The sequence below is a fragment of the Melanotaenia boesemani genome, chromosome 1, assembly GCF_017639745.1.
Source record: "Melanotaenia boesemani isolate fMelBoe1 chromosome 1, fMelBoe1.pri, whole genome shotgun sequence".
Lineage (NCBI taxonomy): Eukaryota > Metazoa > Chordata > Actinopteri > Atheriniformes > Melanotaeniidae > Melanotaenia > Melanotaenia boesemani.
In genome coordinates, this window is record NC_055682.1 from 3,807,584 (window position 1) to 3,825,304 (window position 17,721).

At 45.4% G+C, this 17,721-nt stretch overlaps 1 protein-coding gene across 1 annotated transcript in view; it reads right to left on the bottom strand.

The window, feature by feature from the left end:
- Positions 1-291: 291 nt before the first annotated feature.
- Positions 292-17,721, bottom strand: part of LOC121643782 (golgin subfamily B member 1-like) — a 42,092-nt gene continuing 24,662 nt past the window's right edge. Inside the window, exons 21-29 of the mRNA XM_041991310.1 lie at positions 6,487-17,616; positions 6,172-6,245; positions 5,368-5,404; positions 4,548-4,691; positions 4,307-4,429; positions 2,937-3,034; positions 2,758-2,850; positions 2,566-2,680; positions 292-1,559 (exon numbers count right to left, since the gene is read on the bottom strand). Of these exons, the coding sequence (XP_041847244.1) occupies positions 1,401-1,559; positions 2,566-2,680; positions 2,758-2,850; positions 2,937-3,034; positions 4,307-4,429; positions 4,548-4,691; positions 5,368-5,404; positions 6,172-6,245; positions 6,487-17,616 (11,973 nt within the window). The 3' untranslated portion in view covers positions 292-1,400. The remainder of the gene's footprint in view (positions 1,560-2,565; positions 2,681-2,757; positions 2,851-2,936; positions 3,035-4,306; positions 4,430-4,547; positions 4,692-5,367; positions 5,405-6,171; positions 6,246-6,486; positions 17,617-17,721) is intronic.

Genomic DNA, 17,721 nt, shown 5'->3' on the forward strand with positions numbered 1-17,721 from the left:
TCCATCAGCGACACAACAGCAGCACCTGGAGCAGCTTCAGTGAGGACGTTAAAAGGTTAGTTAGTCTCTGACAGGCAACACTAAACTTAGGTGAATATTTTTGGTTTTGACATCTTTATCTTACAAAACAAGACTAAATTTCTTGACACAAATAAACATTTTGAGAGAATTTTATCTTTGATATATTGGTTAAAAAGTCACTTTGCTTCGAGGTCCTGCAGAATATTGCTACAAAAACAATGAATATGTGTAATTAAGCAGAAAATGTTAAATAAAAACAGGGCAAATGAAAAAGTTTACAATAGAATTTATTAACTAGTGATGGAGATGGTAAACGGTGACCTCTGACTCAGTATTGCACAAAGTTCAGCTTCACGTCGTCGACGGCGTCGCTAACTCTTAAAAACAGAGGCAGTAGACAAAATATGTCACGTGGACATTTTTCAGTAGTTTCTTTCTTTTATAAATAGATTTGGATCATCGCTTCGCTCAGGAATCACACCTTCATGTACAGATCACATCATCGTCCTTTCCATAAAACCAGACGAGTTAACAAGCCAGGAAGAATCTGTCTTTATTATTATTAATATCTTTAAATTAAAAAGAAAAACTCTGGCTTGTTACCTGATCTTGTTTTATGAAACTAACATACAGTCAAACATCAGCCAGAGAAGATATGAAAAGCAAATATACACACCTACTGTACAGCAAACTCTCCAGATTATTAAATACAGGAAAAATCTTAAATACACACAGTATGTACTTTCATTTCATGGCACACATTGATACAGGAGTTAACTTTAAACTTGTTTCACTACCATCGTTTCCCAAGTTACCGGAGAGAGAGAGCCAGAGTCAGACGGCTCTGGCTTCCAGTTTAAAGGGCGCAGGGCGGGAGAGGTGTAGTGCTTCACATCGGATGGTTTAACACACACTCCGAGTTTCAGTGCATAGTTTTAACTCAGCATTACGATTATGTGCAACTTCCGATCATCAGGCAGGCAAATAAAGCAGCAGCTGGTGTGAATGTTTGTGTTTTGGGTTTGACAGCTGAGGAAGGCGACAGAGACGGAGAGGTGGTGTTAACAGAGACGGAGAGGTGGTGTTAACAGAGCCTGCAAACAGCAAACACGACGAACAAGGGGAGGAAGATGCTTTAAGACTCGCTTTACCCACAACGAGGAGAAAATGCAGAGAACATGAAGTCTGCTTCTTCCTCGATGGTTGTGCGAACTAAAATGAAAGCACCGTGTTTGTGTCTCATCTTGCAGAACGTGTGCATGTGGAAATAAAACCGTCTGTCCTGACAGATGTTTTAGTGTTTTACCCTGCCTGCTGAGAAACAAACAAAACAAATAAAACCTCTGAGTTTCAGCCGTCGGGCACGCTGAGCGACTTCCCTACAAAGCACCAGCGAGGCACATGAGGACGAGCACGTGCAGCGTTAGCAGATACGCCAGGAAGAAGTACCGCGAGCGGGCGCGACCCGTCAGCAGTCTGGAGAAGTAGAGGCTGCGGCCTCGCAGCCAGCGCCGGCACGCCACCACGCCGCCTTTCACCTGTAAGAGAGGTCAACAGTTACGGCTCAGAAGCAGCAGGAGGAGGATTCTGTCTCGTCTAAGACCAGAATCCTGCTGGTAAAACAGCAAACGTTTAAAATAAAGAAAAAGCTGTAAACACATTTCCTGTCCAAATTCTGACTAAACAAACACATTAAATACAGTTTCTTCTTCTACAGAATAAAAATAGTAGATAAAAAGTGGAATAAATGCTGCACTGTCTCCATCAGCTTTCTTCTTCTGTGTAGTTTTTAATCACTCCTAGCAACCACGACTGTTTATTTCAGAAGAAGAATGAAGCCCACACCTCCACCTGCCTTTGGACTAAAGCCACTTTCTGTGAGGGGGGTGAGTTAAGGCCTGAGAACTGCAGCAGCCTCTGTTCAGGTGTGGGTCGGTCCCTTCTGCTCCGTGGCCCAACATCCTGCCGCCCGGACGCTAACTGGTGCTGTGTTGGCTTCATCTTCTGGCTCTCTGTCCGCTTTACAGTTGATTTATTGTTTGTTTTTAAGCTTTTAAACGGTCTTATCGTTGCGACCTTTTAACTTCACACACTAGATCGCCGAGATCTGCTAACCACTTTCTCCTCGTTGTCCTGGAGGTCCAGGCTGACACTGGGAGGGGACCAATCTGAGAACAGCCTCGCCCTCCACATTAAGACCTCACCAACCGTGGACATGTTCAAATCTCATTTAAAGACTCATTTTAACTCTCATATTTGTAAACCAGACTGAGTTGTGCTTTTCTGCTGAATATTAGTTTCATGCTTGTCTTTTTAATGTCTTTTAGATCTATTTTAATGTTGTTGAGTCTCCCTTTTATTTGTATTTTTATCTCTCACAGCACTTTGGTAAAAATATGCTGTTTTTAAATGTGCTTGGAAATAAAGGCGACTTGACTATTAACATTAAATCCATAATTAATGTGACTGGTTATAACCTCACTGGGCAAATAAAGCTAAATGAATAATAACCAGAGTAAAGTGTCTTTGCTGAACATTTTATACCTTCCGTGTTATCAGAGGCTGGTTTGGGTTGAGACTGAGAGCTTCCCACTCCTCTTCTGTTTCCATCTCGATGCTGAAGTCCCTCTGAGCGTCTCTGGACAGGCCGGAACTGACGCTGGGCCACAAAAACAGGCGTTAAAGACCTGAACTCTGTCTCTTATCATGAAACAGGGAGGGTTTTTAGTGACTCACCTCTTTGCTCGGTCTTCGGCGAGACGCAGGGCCTCTTCAGTCGTCTCTCTTCTGGCTCTCTCTTCGGCCAAACTCAGCTCCATCTCCAGCAGCCTTCACACACAGACATGTCAATATTTTCATGACTTCAACCGGTTTAGAGACGCTCAACAGTTTAAAAAAAGGACTTATCTCGTCACCTTTCTCTGAGCTGACTGGCTTCAGCAGTTTCAGGGATCATGGAGTCGTTGCTCCTCTCCTGCGGAGCTCCCGGTGCAACTTCAGTAAATACTGCACCCTGGTGGAAGGGAGAGGTGGGCACACACACATTCATTCATTCATTTTACAGCATGGCTGCACAGAAAGACAAAACAGGTCATGATCTGCAGAGCGACAGAGAAACGTTTCAGAGAAAAATCCTAAAATGGATCAGAGGTGGAAGAACAGAAATAAAAAGCCATTTTTGATTTGTTGAGTCATTTCAGACAAACCATGTGGACAAACATTATTGATCCAAGAAAAGTCCCCACCTACATTTAACCATAACACCTGCAATGAGCAGCTTCTCATTTCTTAGACAACCATGTGGAAAGACACATCCTGTGGTCGTGGAAAAGATGTTAATCTGTTTAAGAAGGGTCAGATTATTGGCATTAAGCAGAGAAAACATCAAAGGAGATGCAGGAACTACTAAAACTGGGTTAAAAACTGTCCAGTGCATCATTAAAAACAGGGAGGATTGTCTTCAAGTAAGAAATGTGGTCGGAACACTTTGGTGAAATTAGATGGAGGAAAAACAGCAGCAGAGCTCAGGACCATGTTTAATAGTTAAAGTTAGAACTTTTCCACATGAACAATGTGAAGGAACTCATGGGACTGAACAGCTGTGGAGCCACAAGAAAAACCACTAACCAGTGAGGCTGACCGGAGAAATAGGCTCCAGTTTGCTAGGGAGCATAAAGACTGGACTCTGGAGCCATGGAAGAAGGTCATGTGGTCTGATGAGTCCAGATCTACCCTGGTCCAGAGTGATGGAGCATCAGGGTAAGAAGAAAGGAGGATGAAGGGATGCAGCCATCATGTCTAGTGCTGCTGTACAAGCCTGTGGGGGCAGTCTATGATCTGGGGTTGCTGTAGTTGGTCGGGTCTAGGTTCAGGTCTAGGTTCAGCAACATTATGTGTCCAGAGAATACGAGGTCAGCTGGCTACCTGAATATACTGAATGAGCAGGTTATTCCATCTTCCCTGATGGGACGGCCATATTCCAAGATGACGATGCAGGATTTGGGGTTCAGGTTGTGAAAGAGTGGTTCAGGGAACAGGAGACATCATTTTCACACGTGGATTGACCAACCACAGGGTCCAGATCCGGACCCCATGGAGAATCTTTGGGGTGTGCTGGAGGCTTTGTGGTCGGACTCTCCATCATCAAAACAAGAAATTAAAGCAACTCTGGATGGAAATAAAACTTGTGACGTTGCAGAAGCTTCTAGAAACAGTAGATCCAACCAAATATTGATGAGGCCCATACAGCCAGAGTGAGCGGCATGCAGGTGTTGCAGATGTTTACCTGTGCTTGGCCTTGGATTTGGCTTTCCAGCCAGTGGCAGCGGTTCTGGGTGTCCCTCAGGGTTTGGGAAACGGCCCTCAGCTGGGCTGCAACAGAACCTCTCTCCTCCACCGCCTGCTGCAGCTGTGGGAAACATAAAGAGGCCAGTGAGTCTTTAACAGCAGACTGATTCAAACTAAGCTGAGTTTAAATGCATGTCTGCAGTGACCACATGAAGCACCGGTGTAAACCAGTTTCCTACCTTGGTGTTGATCTGCTGGAGGTACTGGTCCCGCTGCTGGATCTCATAAATGCAGCGCTGCAGGTCTCGATGAAGCTGCATCCTCTCTGCCTCCATCCGACTCACCGTCTCCTCTAGTCCGCTCTGTGCTGCCGAAGTTTCCTGCTGCGTAGAGGAAGAAAACAGCAAAAAACATTCATTTTATTCTCCGACTCACAAATCTTAATAAAACTCACATTAGCATGAGCAAGGGAAAAGGAAGCTGAATCACCAAAATACAACCTCAAACACACTAAAACAGGGATCAGCTTAATGCTGAGGAGATGAACTGTTGTGGTCTTCTGGAGACAGGGCTGGTATAACGGACGTATACAGCCCCCCTTATCTGACTCGATTACACGGCTGATTAAATAACTTTTATCTAGTAAAAAGTGAATAATGACTAGTCCAGTACTTTAACTCAAGTGACCTTGTTAAAGAATGACGTGGTCTCGTGTCTGATGCAAGTCGCATTGAAACACTAAAAACCTGCAGGACTGCAGCCTTTGAGGGACCAAATTTTTAGTTTTTCTATTTTTATTTCATTTTATTGTTTTGATTTTTTCTTTCATTAGTGGTTTTTATTGGTTTTATTGGACAGTTATTGTTCTGATGTGGAAATGCCTTGTGGGCAACAATAAAATGCCGAACTTGAAACTGATTCATCACAGAAGTGAAAGATGTGCAATGAGCTGCAGCACAAACCTGCTCTGATGACACATTTACATAATAATCAATATGCTGAAGACAGAAACCAGACAGTCTGCAGATTAAAGGAGGGAAACTCAGAGGTTTAACTCACCTTAACTGGAGGAGGTTCCTTCTTCTCAACTTCAGACCTGCAGAACAGAAAAACCTTCAGTATCATTCGCTTTGAAACCCAGCGTCATAACAAACAACCACCTGTTTTTACTGGGAAAGTAGAAAGAGATAAATAAATTAAATAAAATAAAAATGAGGTACATGAACAAATAATTAAGTGGAAAAAAGACAAAGTTGATATTTTGAACAAGAAATAAGAAAATAAAAACAGAGCTGTAACATAAATTGATAAATAAATCAGAAAAATAGATTAAAAAGCAAAAAATAATAAATCAATAAAATAAAGTCCTTAGAAAAAAGTAGAAAAATAAAAAATGAACAAGAAAGACCCACCTGCTGCATTTCACTAGTTTTTATTTAGAAGGTTCTTTTAAGCTGGAATCATGTTTTAATATTGTCTTTCTCCAAACTGAAACTTTATTTCTTGCATTTTATCGATTTTATTTTAGCATCTTCCCTCTGTTTTTATTTCATTCATTTAATTTCTTTTAATCTTTGTTTTTTTAATGCTCTTGTACTGCTGGAATGTTTTATGTGAAGCACTTTGAATTATCTTGTACATGAAATGTTCTGTACTAATAAATCTGCCTTGCCAACAAATACAGATACTAAATAATTTGATAAATAAAAAAATAGGTGAATAAAAAAAATAAAAGCAAGAAATTAATTTATAAATAGATTGTAAAATACAGAAAATCAAACATAGAAAAATAAATAGAAAACATATATTTATAAGTAAATAAGAAAATAGGTAGAAAAACGAAGCATTAAAAAGCGTTTCTACCCGGTCTCTGGAGCTTCTTCTTGGTAGCTGTTGACTTCTTTGTGTTGTAGTTCTTCAGCCTTCAGCCTCCTCACCTGCACACAGTAAACAAATAAAATAAACAAAAACAATGATGTCATCAATGAGGAAAACGTCCACATCCACCAGAAGAGGTGCATCCCAGCAAAAAGAAAGCCCATGCGAGTGGAAGCGATGGTTTGTCAGACACCGTGAAGCATCTCTGTGGATCCTGCATGCTGATGATGAAATGAACCACAACACAGGAGGAAGAGCAAGCAGCAGCCAAACTCAGATGAAGCTGATGGCTCGACTTACCAGCCCGTCTTCCTGACTCTCCAGGACACCTCCTCCCTTTTCAGTGGTAAAAACGCTTTCCAGGCTGGACCCCTGCCTGGATTGGACGGCTCGTTTGGTCCCCGCCAGCTCCTCCATCAGCCTGTCGCGATCGTTTTGCAGGCTGGCCATGGATCTGGAGAACGCCGACAGCTGCCTGCTGCAGCTGTTCTTTTCTCCAACCACCTGCTTCAGCTCTCTTTCCTTCTCCGTCAGGGCCTTTGACACCTCATCCAACAACGTGTTCAGCTCTGCGTGCACGTCTTTGCTCTCCACAGCTTTCAGTCTATGGACGAGAATGTCCCGCTCTTTGGCGAACATGGCTGAGTCTGAGGAGGCATCCTGCAGACTGCGCTCAGTCTTGTTCAAGGCTGTCCGAGTCTCTCTAAGTTCTTCATCGTACCTGTTCCTGAGGACCTTAAAGTCCTGGATGAGCTGGTCTCGGTCGTTCTGCAGGGCGGCCATAGCTTTGCACAGAGACTCGTTCTGGGCCTTCATCTCTTTGTTTTGTAATTTTGCCACCGACAGCTGCTGCTCCAAATCCAGGAGCTCTTTGGCGAGCTCGGCCACCCTCCGATCCGCTGTCTCTCGCTCGTTTCTCATGAGCTCCACCTCACGCTCAAACTTCTTCAGCTCCCTGTTGTATCCGTCCTCCGCTTCGGCGAGTTTTTTATCCCTTTCATTTCCCAGCTGCTGCATTTCGTCCTTCAGCTCGTTGGCCAAGATTTTGTGGGAAAGAAGTTTTTGCTGCAGGTCGTTGCATTCGGCCGCCTTGGCCGCCACGGCTTCCTGCAGGTCGGCGATCACTCTGCCTTCACTCGTTGCAGCTCTTTTCTCGTTCAGTATCAATATTTCAGCTTCCAGCTTTGATACTTGAGCTTTCAGTTTTGAATTCTGGGTTTCTAAGGCATTACTTGTTTCTTCTTCTCTTTGGAGTTCCAGCTGAGACTCTCTGTGCTGCTTCTCAGCTGCAGCCTTCTGGTTTTCCAGGTTTTTGATCACATCTTGTTGCTTCCTGAGCAGAACCTTCAGTTGGTTGTCTTTGAGAGATAAAACCTGATTTAAATCCTCTCTGTAGCGAACCAGCTGAGCCCTCAGCATGGCGTTCTCAGAGTTCAGATCGTCCATTTGATGCAGCAACTTCCTTATTTCGTGTTTAAGGCCTTTGTTTGCACCAGTCTCCCCATCAGGAGAACCCTCTTTACCCTTCAAACTTAACTGGCTCTTTACTTCCAGTATTCTGTATTCTGATATGAGCCGCTCCCGCTCGCTCTGCAAAGACACCATCGAGTTTTTGAAAGACTCTATCTTCGCTGCCGTCTGCTCCTTTTCCTGGACAGATCTGTTGACTTGGATTTGCAGACTTTTGAGTTTGGCCTCCAGCGTTCTCAGCTCTGTGTCAGCCTTGTCCCTTTGGTAGCGTAAAGACGTCAGCCTGTCCTCGTAAACTGAAACCTGGCTGCGATGATTAGCCTGGAGCTGCTCCAGATACCCGGACATCTGTCCGTCCCTGCAGGACAGCAGCGAGGAAATCTCTGCGTCTTTGTTCTGAAGGAGTGTTTTCAGCTGCAGAGAGATGCCCTCCTGCTTCTCGAAGTCAGCCTGAACCCGGTCATATCGGGTTTGTAAGAGGCGCAGCTGAGCGTCTGTGTCGGCATTTATCTTCTCCATCTGCTGCAGGTGAAGCTGCAGTTCGGAAACGGCGTCTTCTTTGTTGGCGAGCTGGTGGTTCAGTGCATTTTTCTCTTGCTCTTTTCTGTCCACCTGAGCAGCGAGTTCCTTTACCTGCGCGGTCATGAGCTCGGCCGTCTCGCTCAGCTCGGCATTGGTGGCGCCCATGACGAACAGCTGCCTCTGCTGGGCGGCGGCAGCTACCGAGTACTCGTTCAGAGTTCTCTCCAGACGCGATTTTGTGACTCGTAGTTCGTTCACCTCTTTATCTTTTCTCCTCATGTCTTCCAGGAACCTCGTGATCATGAACCCTTGTTCCAGGAGCTGGTTGTCCTTCTCGTGCAAACTCTTTTGGTACAAATCGTTCCAGAGTTTGCTGGCGTCGGCTCCTTCAGGAGCAGCAGATAAAGCAGACAGCTTGGTTTTGTTGCTTTCAGCAGCTCTTTTCAGGGTGTTTATCTGTAGATCCTGGTGGTCCAGCTGCTGCATCAGCTCATCAACTCTCTGACTCTCTTTGTCTTTTAGATTCTTCAGCTCGTCTATTTGTTGCTGTAACACAAACTGACTTTTAAAATAAGAATCTAGCTGTGTTTGATCAGGATTTTCTGCTGGTTTTCGTCCGTCTGTGGTCTCAGAGTGTTTATGTTGGGATACTTCTGCAGCCAGCTGGTCTCTTTCAGATTCGACCATCACCATCTTTTCTTCAGCCTCCTGCAGGAGTTTCCTTTGTCCAGTTAACTCAGCCTCAACTTCTTTACTTCTTTCCTCTAATGTTGATATCTTCTCTGAGCTCGTCTTCAGATCTTTCTCCAGCTGTTCACAGGCTGACTGTAAGCCCTTTGAAGAGCTCTCCAAATCTAAAATCACTTCCTGGTATCTGATACAGTTTTGTTGCAGCTGATTTATCTCCTGGTGCTTTTCCTTGAGCAGCTCCTGCAGCTCTCTCCGCACATTTTTGGACCCCTCGCTTCCTCTCTGAACGTTCTTGAGTTTCTCCTCGAACTCTCGGACCAGCTTGAGCTGCTCCTGCTCCTTTTCTCGCCGGACTCGATCGGTTGTGTCGGTACTGGCTCGAAGCTGAGCGGACAGCTGCGTGTTCTGCGCCTGCAGAGCGTTGATGGACTCCGTCAGCTCGTCGATCCGCTCGGAATTCTTCAGGATGACGGTTTCTAAATATTCGTTTTCATTTTTCACTTTGTCAGAGATCTCTTGAGCGTTTTCAAGCTCCTCCTGCAGAAGCGTCTTATCGTCCTCCAGGATCCTCACCTTCTCGTTCAGACTCACCGTCTCCTGGCTGTGCTTGTTGATGATGTCTTTAAGCTCTTTGATGGCATCGTCTTTCTTTCCCAGCTGCACCTCGTGATCATTCTGTATGTTTTCTATTCTTTCTGACAGATTTTGCTTCTCCTTTTGTAACAAGTCGCCGATTTCCAGCTGGGCACCGAGTTCTGTTTTCTGGGCCTCAATCTGAGCTGTCAGCGAATTATTTAAACTAAGTGATTCGTCAAGTTTAAGTTGCATATTGTTTGCATATGTGTTTGATTCCAAGCTCCTCTCTTCCAGGGAACGGCTCGTCGCTTCCAGTTTTTGTGCCAGTTGGCCATTTTCAGCCTGAATCACAGCAAGTCTCCCTCTGAGATCCTCTGAGGACTCTCGGAGTTGGCACATTTCTGCTTCCAGTTGCTGGTTTTTGTCTCTCAGCTCGCTCAGATACCTGTTGTGGTTCCCGCTGAGCTCCATCAGCTCTTTCTTTATCCTCTGATTTTCATCCTCTAGCTCCTCCATCTTCTGCCGCTTCTCTTTGGTAAACTTGTGCATCCTCTCTTTAAGCCTGCCATTTTCTTCCTCCGCCTCTCTGGCTTGCTTCTCCAGATCCACCACTTCGGCCTCGCGGCTGTGCAGTTTTCTGAGGGCGTCCTGCCTGTCCCTCTTGGCTCCTTCTAAGAGCTGCCTCATCTTGTCCATTTCACTGCTGACATTTTCATACGCTTGCAGCAGAGACTCATACTCTTGTTTCAGCTCCACATGCTTCGACTTCCACCTGGTCAGCTCCTCCGTCTGAGAGTCTTTTAGAGACTCGAGCTGGCATGAAAAGGCTTGTTTTTGCTGAGTGATGTTTTCGATGGTGAGTTTCAGGCTGTCGCAGGCTGCAGAAAGACTGCGGTTCTCACCGAGGACGCATTCTATCTCACTGCTGAGTTGGTCTCGCTCTTTGCTGGCGGATGATGATGATCTTTCCAGCTCTACGTTTTGTTCCTTTAGCTTCAGCACAGATGATCCCAGATCTGAACACTCTGCTTCTTTTGCGTCTCGCCTTGCAGACAGATTTTCTACTTCTTCCCTGAGTGTAGAGTTTTCTTTCAGGAGCTGTTTCCTGGAAACTAAAGCTGCCTGAAGCTTCTTGGTTAGAAGAGCCACTTTGCTTTTGCTGTCCTGATCATTCGTTCTGCTTCCATCCTCTTGAGATTTCTGGAGCCCCTCAGCTTCTGCTTTCATATTTTCCAGAGTAACTTCATGCATTTTAATTTGCTGCTGTAGCTGCAGCTCCAGTGCAGCAATTAGTGCTTCTTTTTCTGAAACTTGAGCCTGAAAACCTGACAGAGCATCGTCTCTCTCCTTCAGCTTCACCATAATGTTTTCAGCATGTTTGCAGGAGTTACAGACGTCATCCTGGTGTTTGTCTTCATGCAGATGTTTATGTGGCTGGTTCGGGGCCGCTACCTCATCTCTGAGTTCAGAGTTTTCTTTAACCCTCTTTAGTGAGTCCAGTTCCCTTTGTGTCTCAGTATAACGCAGCTGTGCCTTTTCCAACTCCTCACCGAGCTGCTGCTGCGTTTCCGCAAACATCCTCTGGATGGTTGAATTTTCAAAAGATTTCTGAGAAACTGAATCGATTGCCGACTCAAGTTCCAGCTTTAACAAATTCATTTGCTCCACAAACGCCTCCTTCTCGGCTGTTAAAATTTGATTCTTTTTCTCATTTGCAAGTTTTTCTTGCTCCACTTCAGACTGACAGATGTCCAACTGGGCCTCTAAAGCGCTGTTTTTCTCACATGATGCCTGGAGCTCCCGATCGGCCAGCCGGATGGTTTCCTGACATTTCACCATCTCATCTGTTTTCTGCTCCAGCTCTGCATGAGCCATCTCCAACTCCTTCTGTGCCGAGTGTAGTTCAGATTTCAGAGCATCCTCTCGTTGGTGCATCTCTCTGAGAGCCTCGTCTTTACTCACGGTTTCAGAAGAAACACTTTCCATCATGGACTTAACATTTTCTAGCTCTGTTTGCATGTTTGACAGCGAATGGCACTGACTTTCTTTCTCAGCCAAAGACATCTTTAAATCTTGTAGAGTTTTATCCCTCTCCCCAACAAGATGTCTTAAAGTGTTTAATTCATCCAGATGAGACAAAGAAGTTTTATGGAGGTTCTCCAGCTCCCTGACCTTCTGGTCAAGAGTCAGCTGGACGGCGTTGAGCTCGTTGGTCTGCTGACAGCGTTGCTCCAGCAGGGCCTTGTAGTCGTCTTTCAGCTCTGCCAGCTCCTGACTCAGTTTCTTCTCATTTTCTTGAGCTTTCTTCATCATCTCTTTGCGAGCCAGCAATGCAGCCTGTGCCTTCTTCTGCAACGTCGCTTTCTCTAGCTTCACCTGCGCGAGCTCATTTTCTAAATCGACAGAACTCGCCGTGGAGGAAGATTTGTCTTCTAGCTCGGCTTTACACGTCTGGTTTTCACTTTGAAGCTCTTCTAATCTCTGCTGCAGCTGCTCTATGACGGAGTCCTTCTCCCATAAACAGGCTTCTTTCTCATTTAATGTGCTTCTCAGCGTTTCTAACTGTTCCACGACTCTTTCTCTTTCAGCTTTGGCTTCGAGTATCTCTCCATTCTTCTGAAGAATCTCCTTTTCAAGAAGGGAAACCCTTTCTTGGTATCTTTGTACAGTAGCTTGAGACTGCTCAGCATTGTTCAGGCTCTCATCTCTTTGCTTTTCATACTCTTCTACTCTCTTCGTCAAGTCTTTCCTCACAAGGAGAGCGGCTTGGAGCTTCTTCTTCATTGCTTCTTTTTCTTTTGACGCCTTAGCGAGCTCACTCTGCAGATCGGCCTTTTCTTTAAGCAGCTGAAGATTCTCTGAATTCTTCCTCTCCATTTCACTCTGAGAGAGCAACATTTGTTCTTCTAACTGCTGAGAAATCTCTCCGAGCCTCTTGGTGGTGGTTTGCTGCGCTTGTTCCATGTTTTCTAACTGTGTTAACAAAGAACCCTTTTCCTCATCAAGCTTCATCCTCTCGCTTGAGGCTGACTCTATGACCTGTGCGATGGATGCATCTTTATCCTTTAACTGCTGACTAAGTGCAGCAAGCAACTCCTTCTGCTGACTGATCTGAATGCTCATACAGCCGATTTGTTCTTCTTTTGCTTTCAGCTCACTGTGTGAAGACGTGCAGCCAACAGAAGCCTCTTTTACTTTCTCCTCTGCTGCGTTAAGCCGGGTCTGTAAAGTCTCTACAGTCTCTAGCAAACGAGTGATCTGTTGACTCTTCTCATTGCTCCTTTCTCCTTCGTTAAGGTTCTCCTGCAGCTGTGCAACATGTCTATCCAACTCACCTTTTAACACTCGAACCTCAGCCTGATGACTTTCTTGCAGCTGTCTTATCATGTCCCGCAAATTTGACTTTTCCGTGTTTAAAGCAGCAGACCTCTGAGGTGCAGAGGAATCGCTGTGGCTGCCATTTTCTCTCATTACAAGACTCAGAAGCTCATCTTCTGCAGCCTTCAGAGCCTCCTGTAAGCTCCGGCTCTCCTCCTCCTTTTCTAGTATAGCTGCTAAAACCTTCTCCAGTTGAATTCTGGACGTTGATGCCTCCAACTCTTTTGCGCTCAGCTGATCGGAGCCCTGTCTAACTGCAGCCGAAGCATCGGCTAGTTTCTCCTGCAAACTGTCCAAGTCCTGTTTCAAAGCATTAACTTTAACATCTTTAGTTTTCATTTCATTTTCAACACTTCTTAACTGTTCTGAAAGTAGATTCTTATGCTGCTTCTCTCTATCCAGCACTAACAGCCACTCTCTCTCAGAATCCTGCAGAATTTGTTCTATCTTTTGAACGTTTTCTTTTAATCGAGAAATTTCTTCGTCTTTGGCACTAACCTCTGCTTGAAGGTTCTGCTTCTCGGACTCCATTTTCTCCATCATTTCCTTTATGCTGCTGGACCTCTGCTCCATCTGAGCCTGCAGCTCCTCCTGCGATGTCTGGACGTCACAATACCTCCTCTCCAGCTCTTCCTTCTCTGCAACAAGCTTCCTGACTTCTCCCTGCAAATGTGCATTTTCATTACCGACCTCTTCCTTCGAAGAGCGAATCTCCTCGTTTAGCCGCTTGTTTTGTTCCTCAAGTTTCTTGATTTCTGAAACCAGCTGGGTTGTGTGTTTGGCCTGAGCTGTGTACTGACTGTTTATTGCATGCAGAGCCATTTCTCTCTGCTCCAGGTTTTCAGTCAGTGCGTTCATTTGTGTAGCAACCTGAAGATGTTGTGATTTGAGTCTTTCTATTTCAACAGTCAGCAGAGACACGCTTGCTTGGTGAGATGCAAAAGCTTCGTCCTTCTCCTGTGACAGACGACAGTTCAGGGCTTCTGATAACTCCTTATCCTTTCTTAGTGTTTGCTCTTCCTTTTGGGACTCATCCAACAGTGTTTGAAGGGTGGACACCTGCTCTGTCCTTTCAGAGAGCTGGCTTCTCACATCTTGTAATTCCTCTAAGTTTGCAGCATATTTCTCCTGCAGGTTGTTGAAGGCACTTTGTGTTTCATCTTCAGACTTCTTGAGGTTTTCTGACTGAGTGCAGAGTAGCTGAATTTGACTCTGCAGCTGCGTCACCAACTCTGTGCTTTCCATGAACTGAGTTTTGAACAGCGAAGCCTCGTCTGCTTGTCTCTGAACGTCCTCGAGAGACTTTGATCGCTCCAGAAGTGCCGCTTCTTTATCTTCCAAGACTTTTCTGAGACTTTGCGCTTCACTTTTTTGTACTTGGAGGGAGTCGCTGAGCTTTGTGACAGATTCTTTAAGGTGTGAAATCTGTTCTTTTAAACTTTCGCACTCTGCCTCTTTGGCTTGCAGATGTGAGCTGAGACTTTCAACAGTGGCAGAAGACTGAGCTTGATATTCAAGGCTCGACTGTTTGCTTTTATCCAAAGTGTTTTTCAGGATGCACAACTCTGCAGTAAGGCTGTCAACTTGGCCTTCAAGCTCTGAAACTCGTCCTTGTAAAGCGAGAGTGTCCTCCGCTCTCTGCTCCAGCTGCTCCTTCTGCTCTGAAACAGTAATGTTTAGCTGCTGGATCAGCGTCTCCTGCTGCTTCAGGGCATCGTCTTTTCCCTGCACAGACAAGTTCAGCCTCTCCTTCTCACGGGCTTCTGCTCTGAGATTGGTGATGAGCTCATGTGCTTCAGATAGCTCAGTTAACGTTTTCTGAAGCTCAGATTTGATCCTGGTATTCTGCTCATTGAGTGCTTGAATATTGTCTTTGAAATCGATGATGTCTGCCTTCCTCTGGCCCTCCTCCTGCATCAGCCAATGATTTTCTGCAGAGAGTTTTTGCACAGACTCCTTTAGGTTGGTAATCTCCGCTTCCATCTTGGCAGCGTTCTCATTCATGGCCCCAAGCTGACCGCTAAGTGAAATCACAGATTCATTTCGTTTGTTCAGCTCATCTTTCTGGTTCTGAAATTCATTCATTATCCCTCTTAAAGCCTCTTCTTTTTCCTCTATCTGTTGTTTTGCGCCTAAGCACTGTTGCCTGAGTGACTCTATCTCTCCCTGCATCTTTGAGACAAGGTCTTTCTGCTGCTCAGCTTCATCTGCTTTCTGCTGAAACATCACATCTTTCTCCATCAGCCCCGACTTCAGAACAGATCCCTGCTCCTGAAGCATCGATATGGTGTCCTGAAGTTGCATCAGCTGGTTCTGCTGAGCCTCCACCACTTTCTCTTTGTCATGTAGGGATGTGTTGAGTTCACTGATTTGCTCTTGTAAACTCTGGAGCTGTTCCTCTTTGCCCCTCAGTGCTTTTGACAGATGAGCACATTGGTTGGTTTTCTCGAGCAGACCTGCAGAGCTTGACTGTTCGCTTTCCTTCAGGATCTTTTTTAGCTCCTCTGCTGTCAGAGTAAGCTCTTCCTTTTCCCTCAACAAGTCATCCATCATTTTCTGATTGTCTGAGATTTGAATTTCAAGTCTGGAAGTTATTTCTTGGAGTAAACTCTTCTCAGTCATCAGTTCAGAAACAGATTTAACCTTCTTTGCGAGCTCTTCTTGTAATCTTTGATTGTCTTCTGTCAGGCTGCTGATCTGCTCGCTCAAACTGGAATTCTGCTCAACAGCAGCTGCAAGCTGCGAGTTCAGGTCAGAAACAGCCTGCAGCTGCTGAGTAAGCTGTTTTTCCCTGGACTCGCAGGTAGCGTGAAGCTCGGCCAGCTCTGATTTCATCACTGCAGCCTCAGACTCAAACTTTCTGCTGTTTTCCTCTAACACTCTGATTTGGTCGCTCAGAGACTTAACCGCCTCATTTCTTTCATTCAGCTCATCTTTGCACATTTGACTCTGCTGTGTCGTCTTTTTTAACATTTCTTCTCTCTCTTCAAGTCGTTGCTGGAGATGTGAGCGTTCCTCGTGGAGCGATTCAGCCTCTGCTCGTAGCTTGGATGTGGTATTTTTCTGAGCGGTGATTTCATTCTGCAGACTTTGGTACTCTTCGTGCTTCTGGTTCAACAGCGCATCCTTCTCCATCAACCCAGCCTTCAAACTGGATTCTTGTTCTCGAAGCAGAGACAACGTTTCCTCCAGTTGTGTTTGCTCTTTTTGTTTGACTTCTTTTTCAGTCAGAAGGCCGGAGGTAGCTTGCTCCTTTTCTGCCACGTCGAGCTGCAGCTGCTCCACCTTGGAGGTTAAACTCTGCACATATTCTCGCAGCTGAGCGACCTCCTCCTCCCTCTCTCTGAGCAACTGGTTGAGATGACTACATTCGTTTGTTTTTGCCAACAAAATCTCAGAGTTTGAGTGCGTGCTCTGCTCAAAGACTTGATTTAACTCGCTGGTTCGGACAGTGAGTTCCTCCTTTTCTCCGTGCAGCTGTTGGATGATTTTCTTGTTTTCTGAATGCTGTGTTTCCAAAGCAGCAATTTTTGCTTGTAAAGAGCCCAGCTCAGCCGTTACCTCTGAAATGGTTTCTGTTCGCTGGGTTACTTCCACTTCGAGTCTCTCTTTCTGCTCTGTGAGTTGCTGCACTTGATTCTGCAGACTGCTGTTAAGTTCAAGAGCAGATGCAACCTTTTCGTTGAGCTCTCTGGTTTGCTGCTTCTGCAGGTCGAGCTCCTCGTTCAGCCCTTTGAGATTCTCCTCCAGTTGTTGTTTTTCAGTCTTCGTGCTTTTTAAAAGGCTCTTGAGTTTGGAGAAATTCTCAGACTTGTTCTTTAGTTCTTTGCTCAGTTTCTGGGTTTCTGAATCCCTGACTTGTAACTCCATGTTGAACTTGTGCCTCTCGTCCTCTGCCTGCTTATCAGCTGCTTTTAGCTTGTCTTCCAGTGATGCTAAAGTTTCCAGTTTCTCCTGCATCGTCTTTCTGACGTTCTCCTCGCTCTCCATCTGCTTCTCTAACTGTTTGGACAATGTCTGAACTTGGTTGTTATATTTCTCCACCTGAGCCAGAAGTTCGTTTTGTTCTTCTTTGAAGGATTTAAGCTCATTTTCACGTAACTGTTCTTTCTCCCTGAGCTCCTGCTGCAGCTTCTCATTGCTTGCATTTCTGTCTTTGAGATGTGAAACAAGCTCCTCTGACTCCTGAAGCTTCTGGGCAGATGAGGTCACCTGCTCCTTTAGAGACGAGATGTGTATTTCACATTCAGAAAGATGATTACGGTGGCTCACAATCTGTTTCTGGATCTCCCCTCGAAGCTCCTGGATGGTTCTCTTATCCTCCTCAGTCTGCTTTATTAGGTGTTCCACCTCGGCCACTTTCGACTCCCTTTCCTCTTTGACGTTCACCAGTTCCACCTCGGTGTCTTTCAGTTTGCCGACCAGCTCGGTGATCTTGCTGTTCAGGGTTTGTTGGTCTGAACTCTGCGAGTCTCTGATAACCATGGCCTCCCGCTCTGCCTTACTCAGAGCCTTTTCTACCTGGACCAGGCTCTCCTCTTTGACTTTTATCTCCTGCTTCAGAATCGTGAGCTGCTCTGCGTACTCAGCCATGTTAGCGGCCAGGCTCGACATCTCCTTGTCCTTTTCAGATAGAATATCTTTCAGACTATCGATTTCCCGCTCGCAGCTCTGAAGGTCATGGATGAGCTGGGCTCGCTCCTCCAGGTGGGTGGTGTTCAGCTTGTCCAGGTCCTCGTTTGTCTGATCAAGCTCTGTTTGCAGCGTTTCTATGGTAACTTCTTGTTTTTGTGCCTAGAAATAGAGAAAAGTTGAGTGTATTATGACAAAGAGAAGCAAGACAGGTTTTATCACCTCATCTCATTTCTATCATGTCTGACATGCTGCCACCTTTTTTAC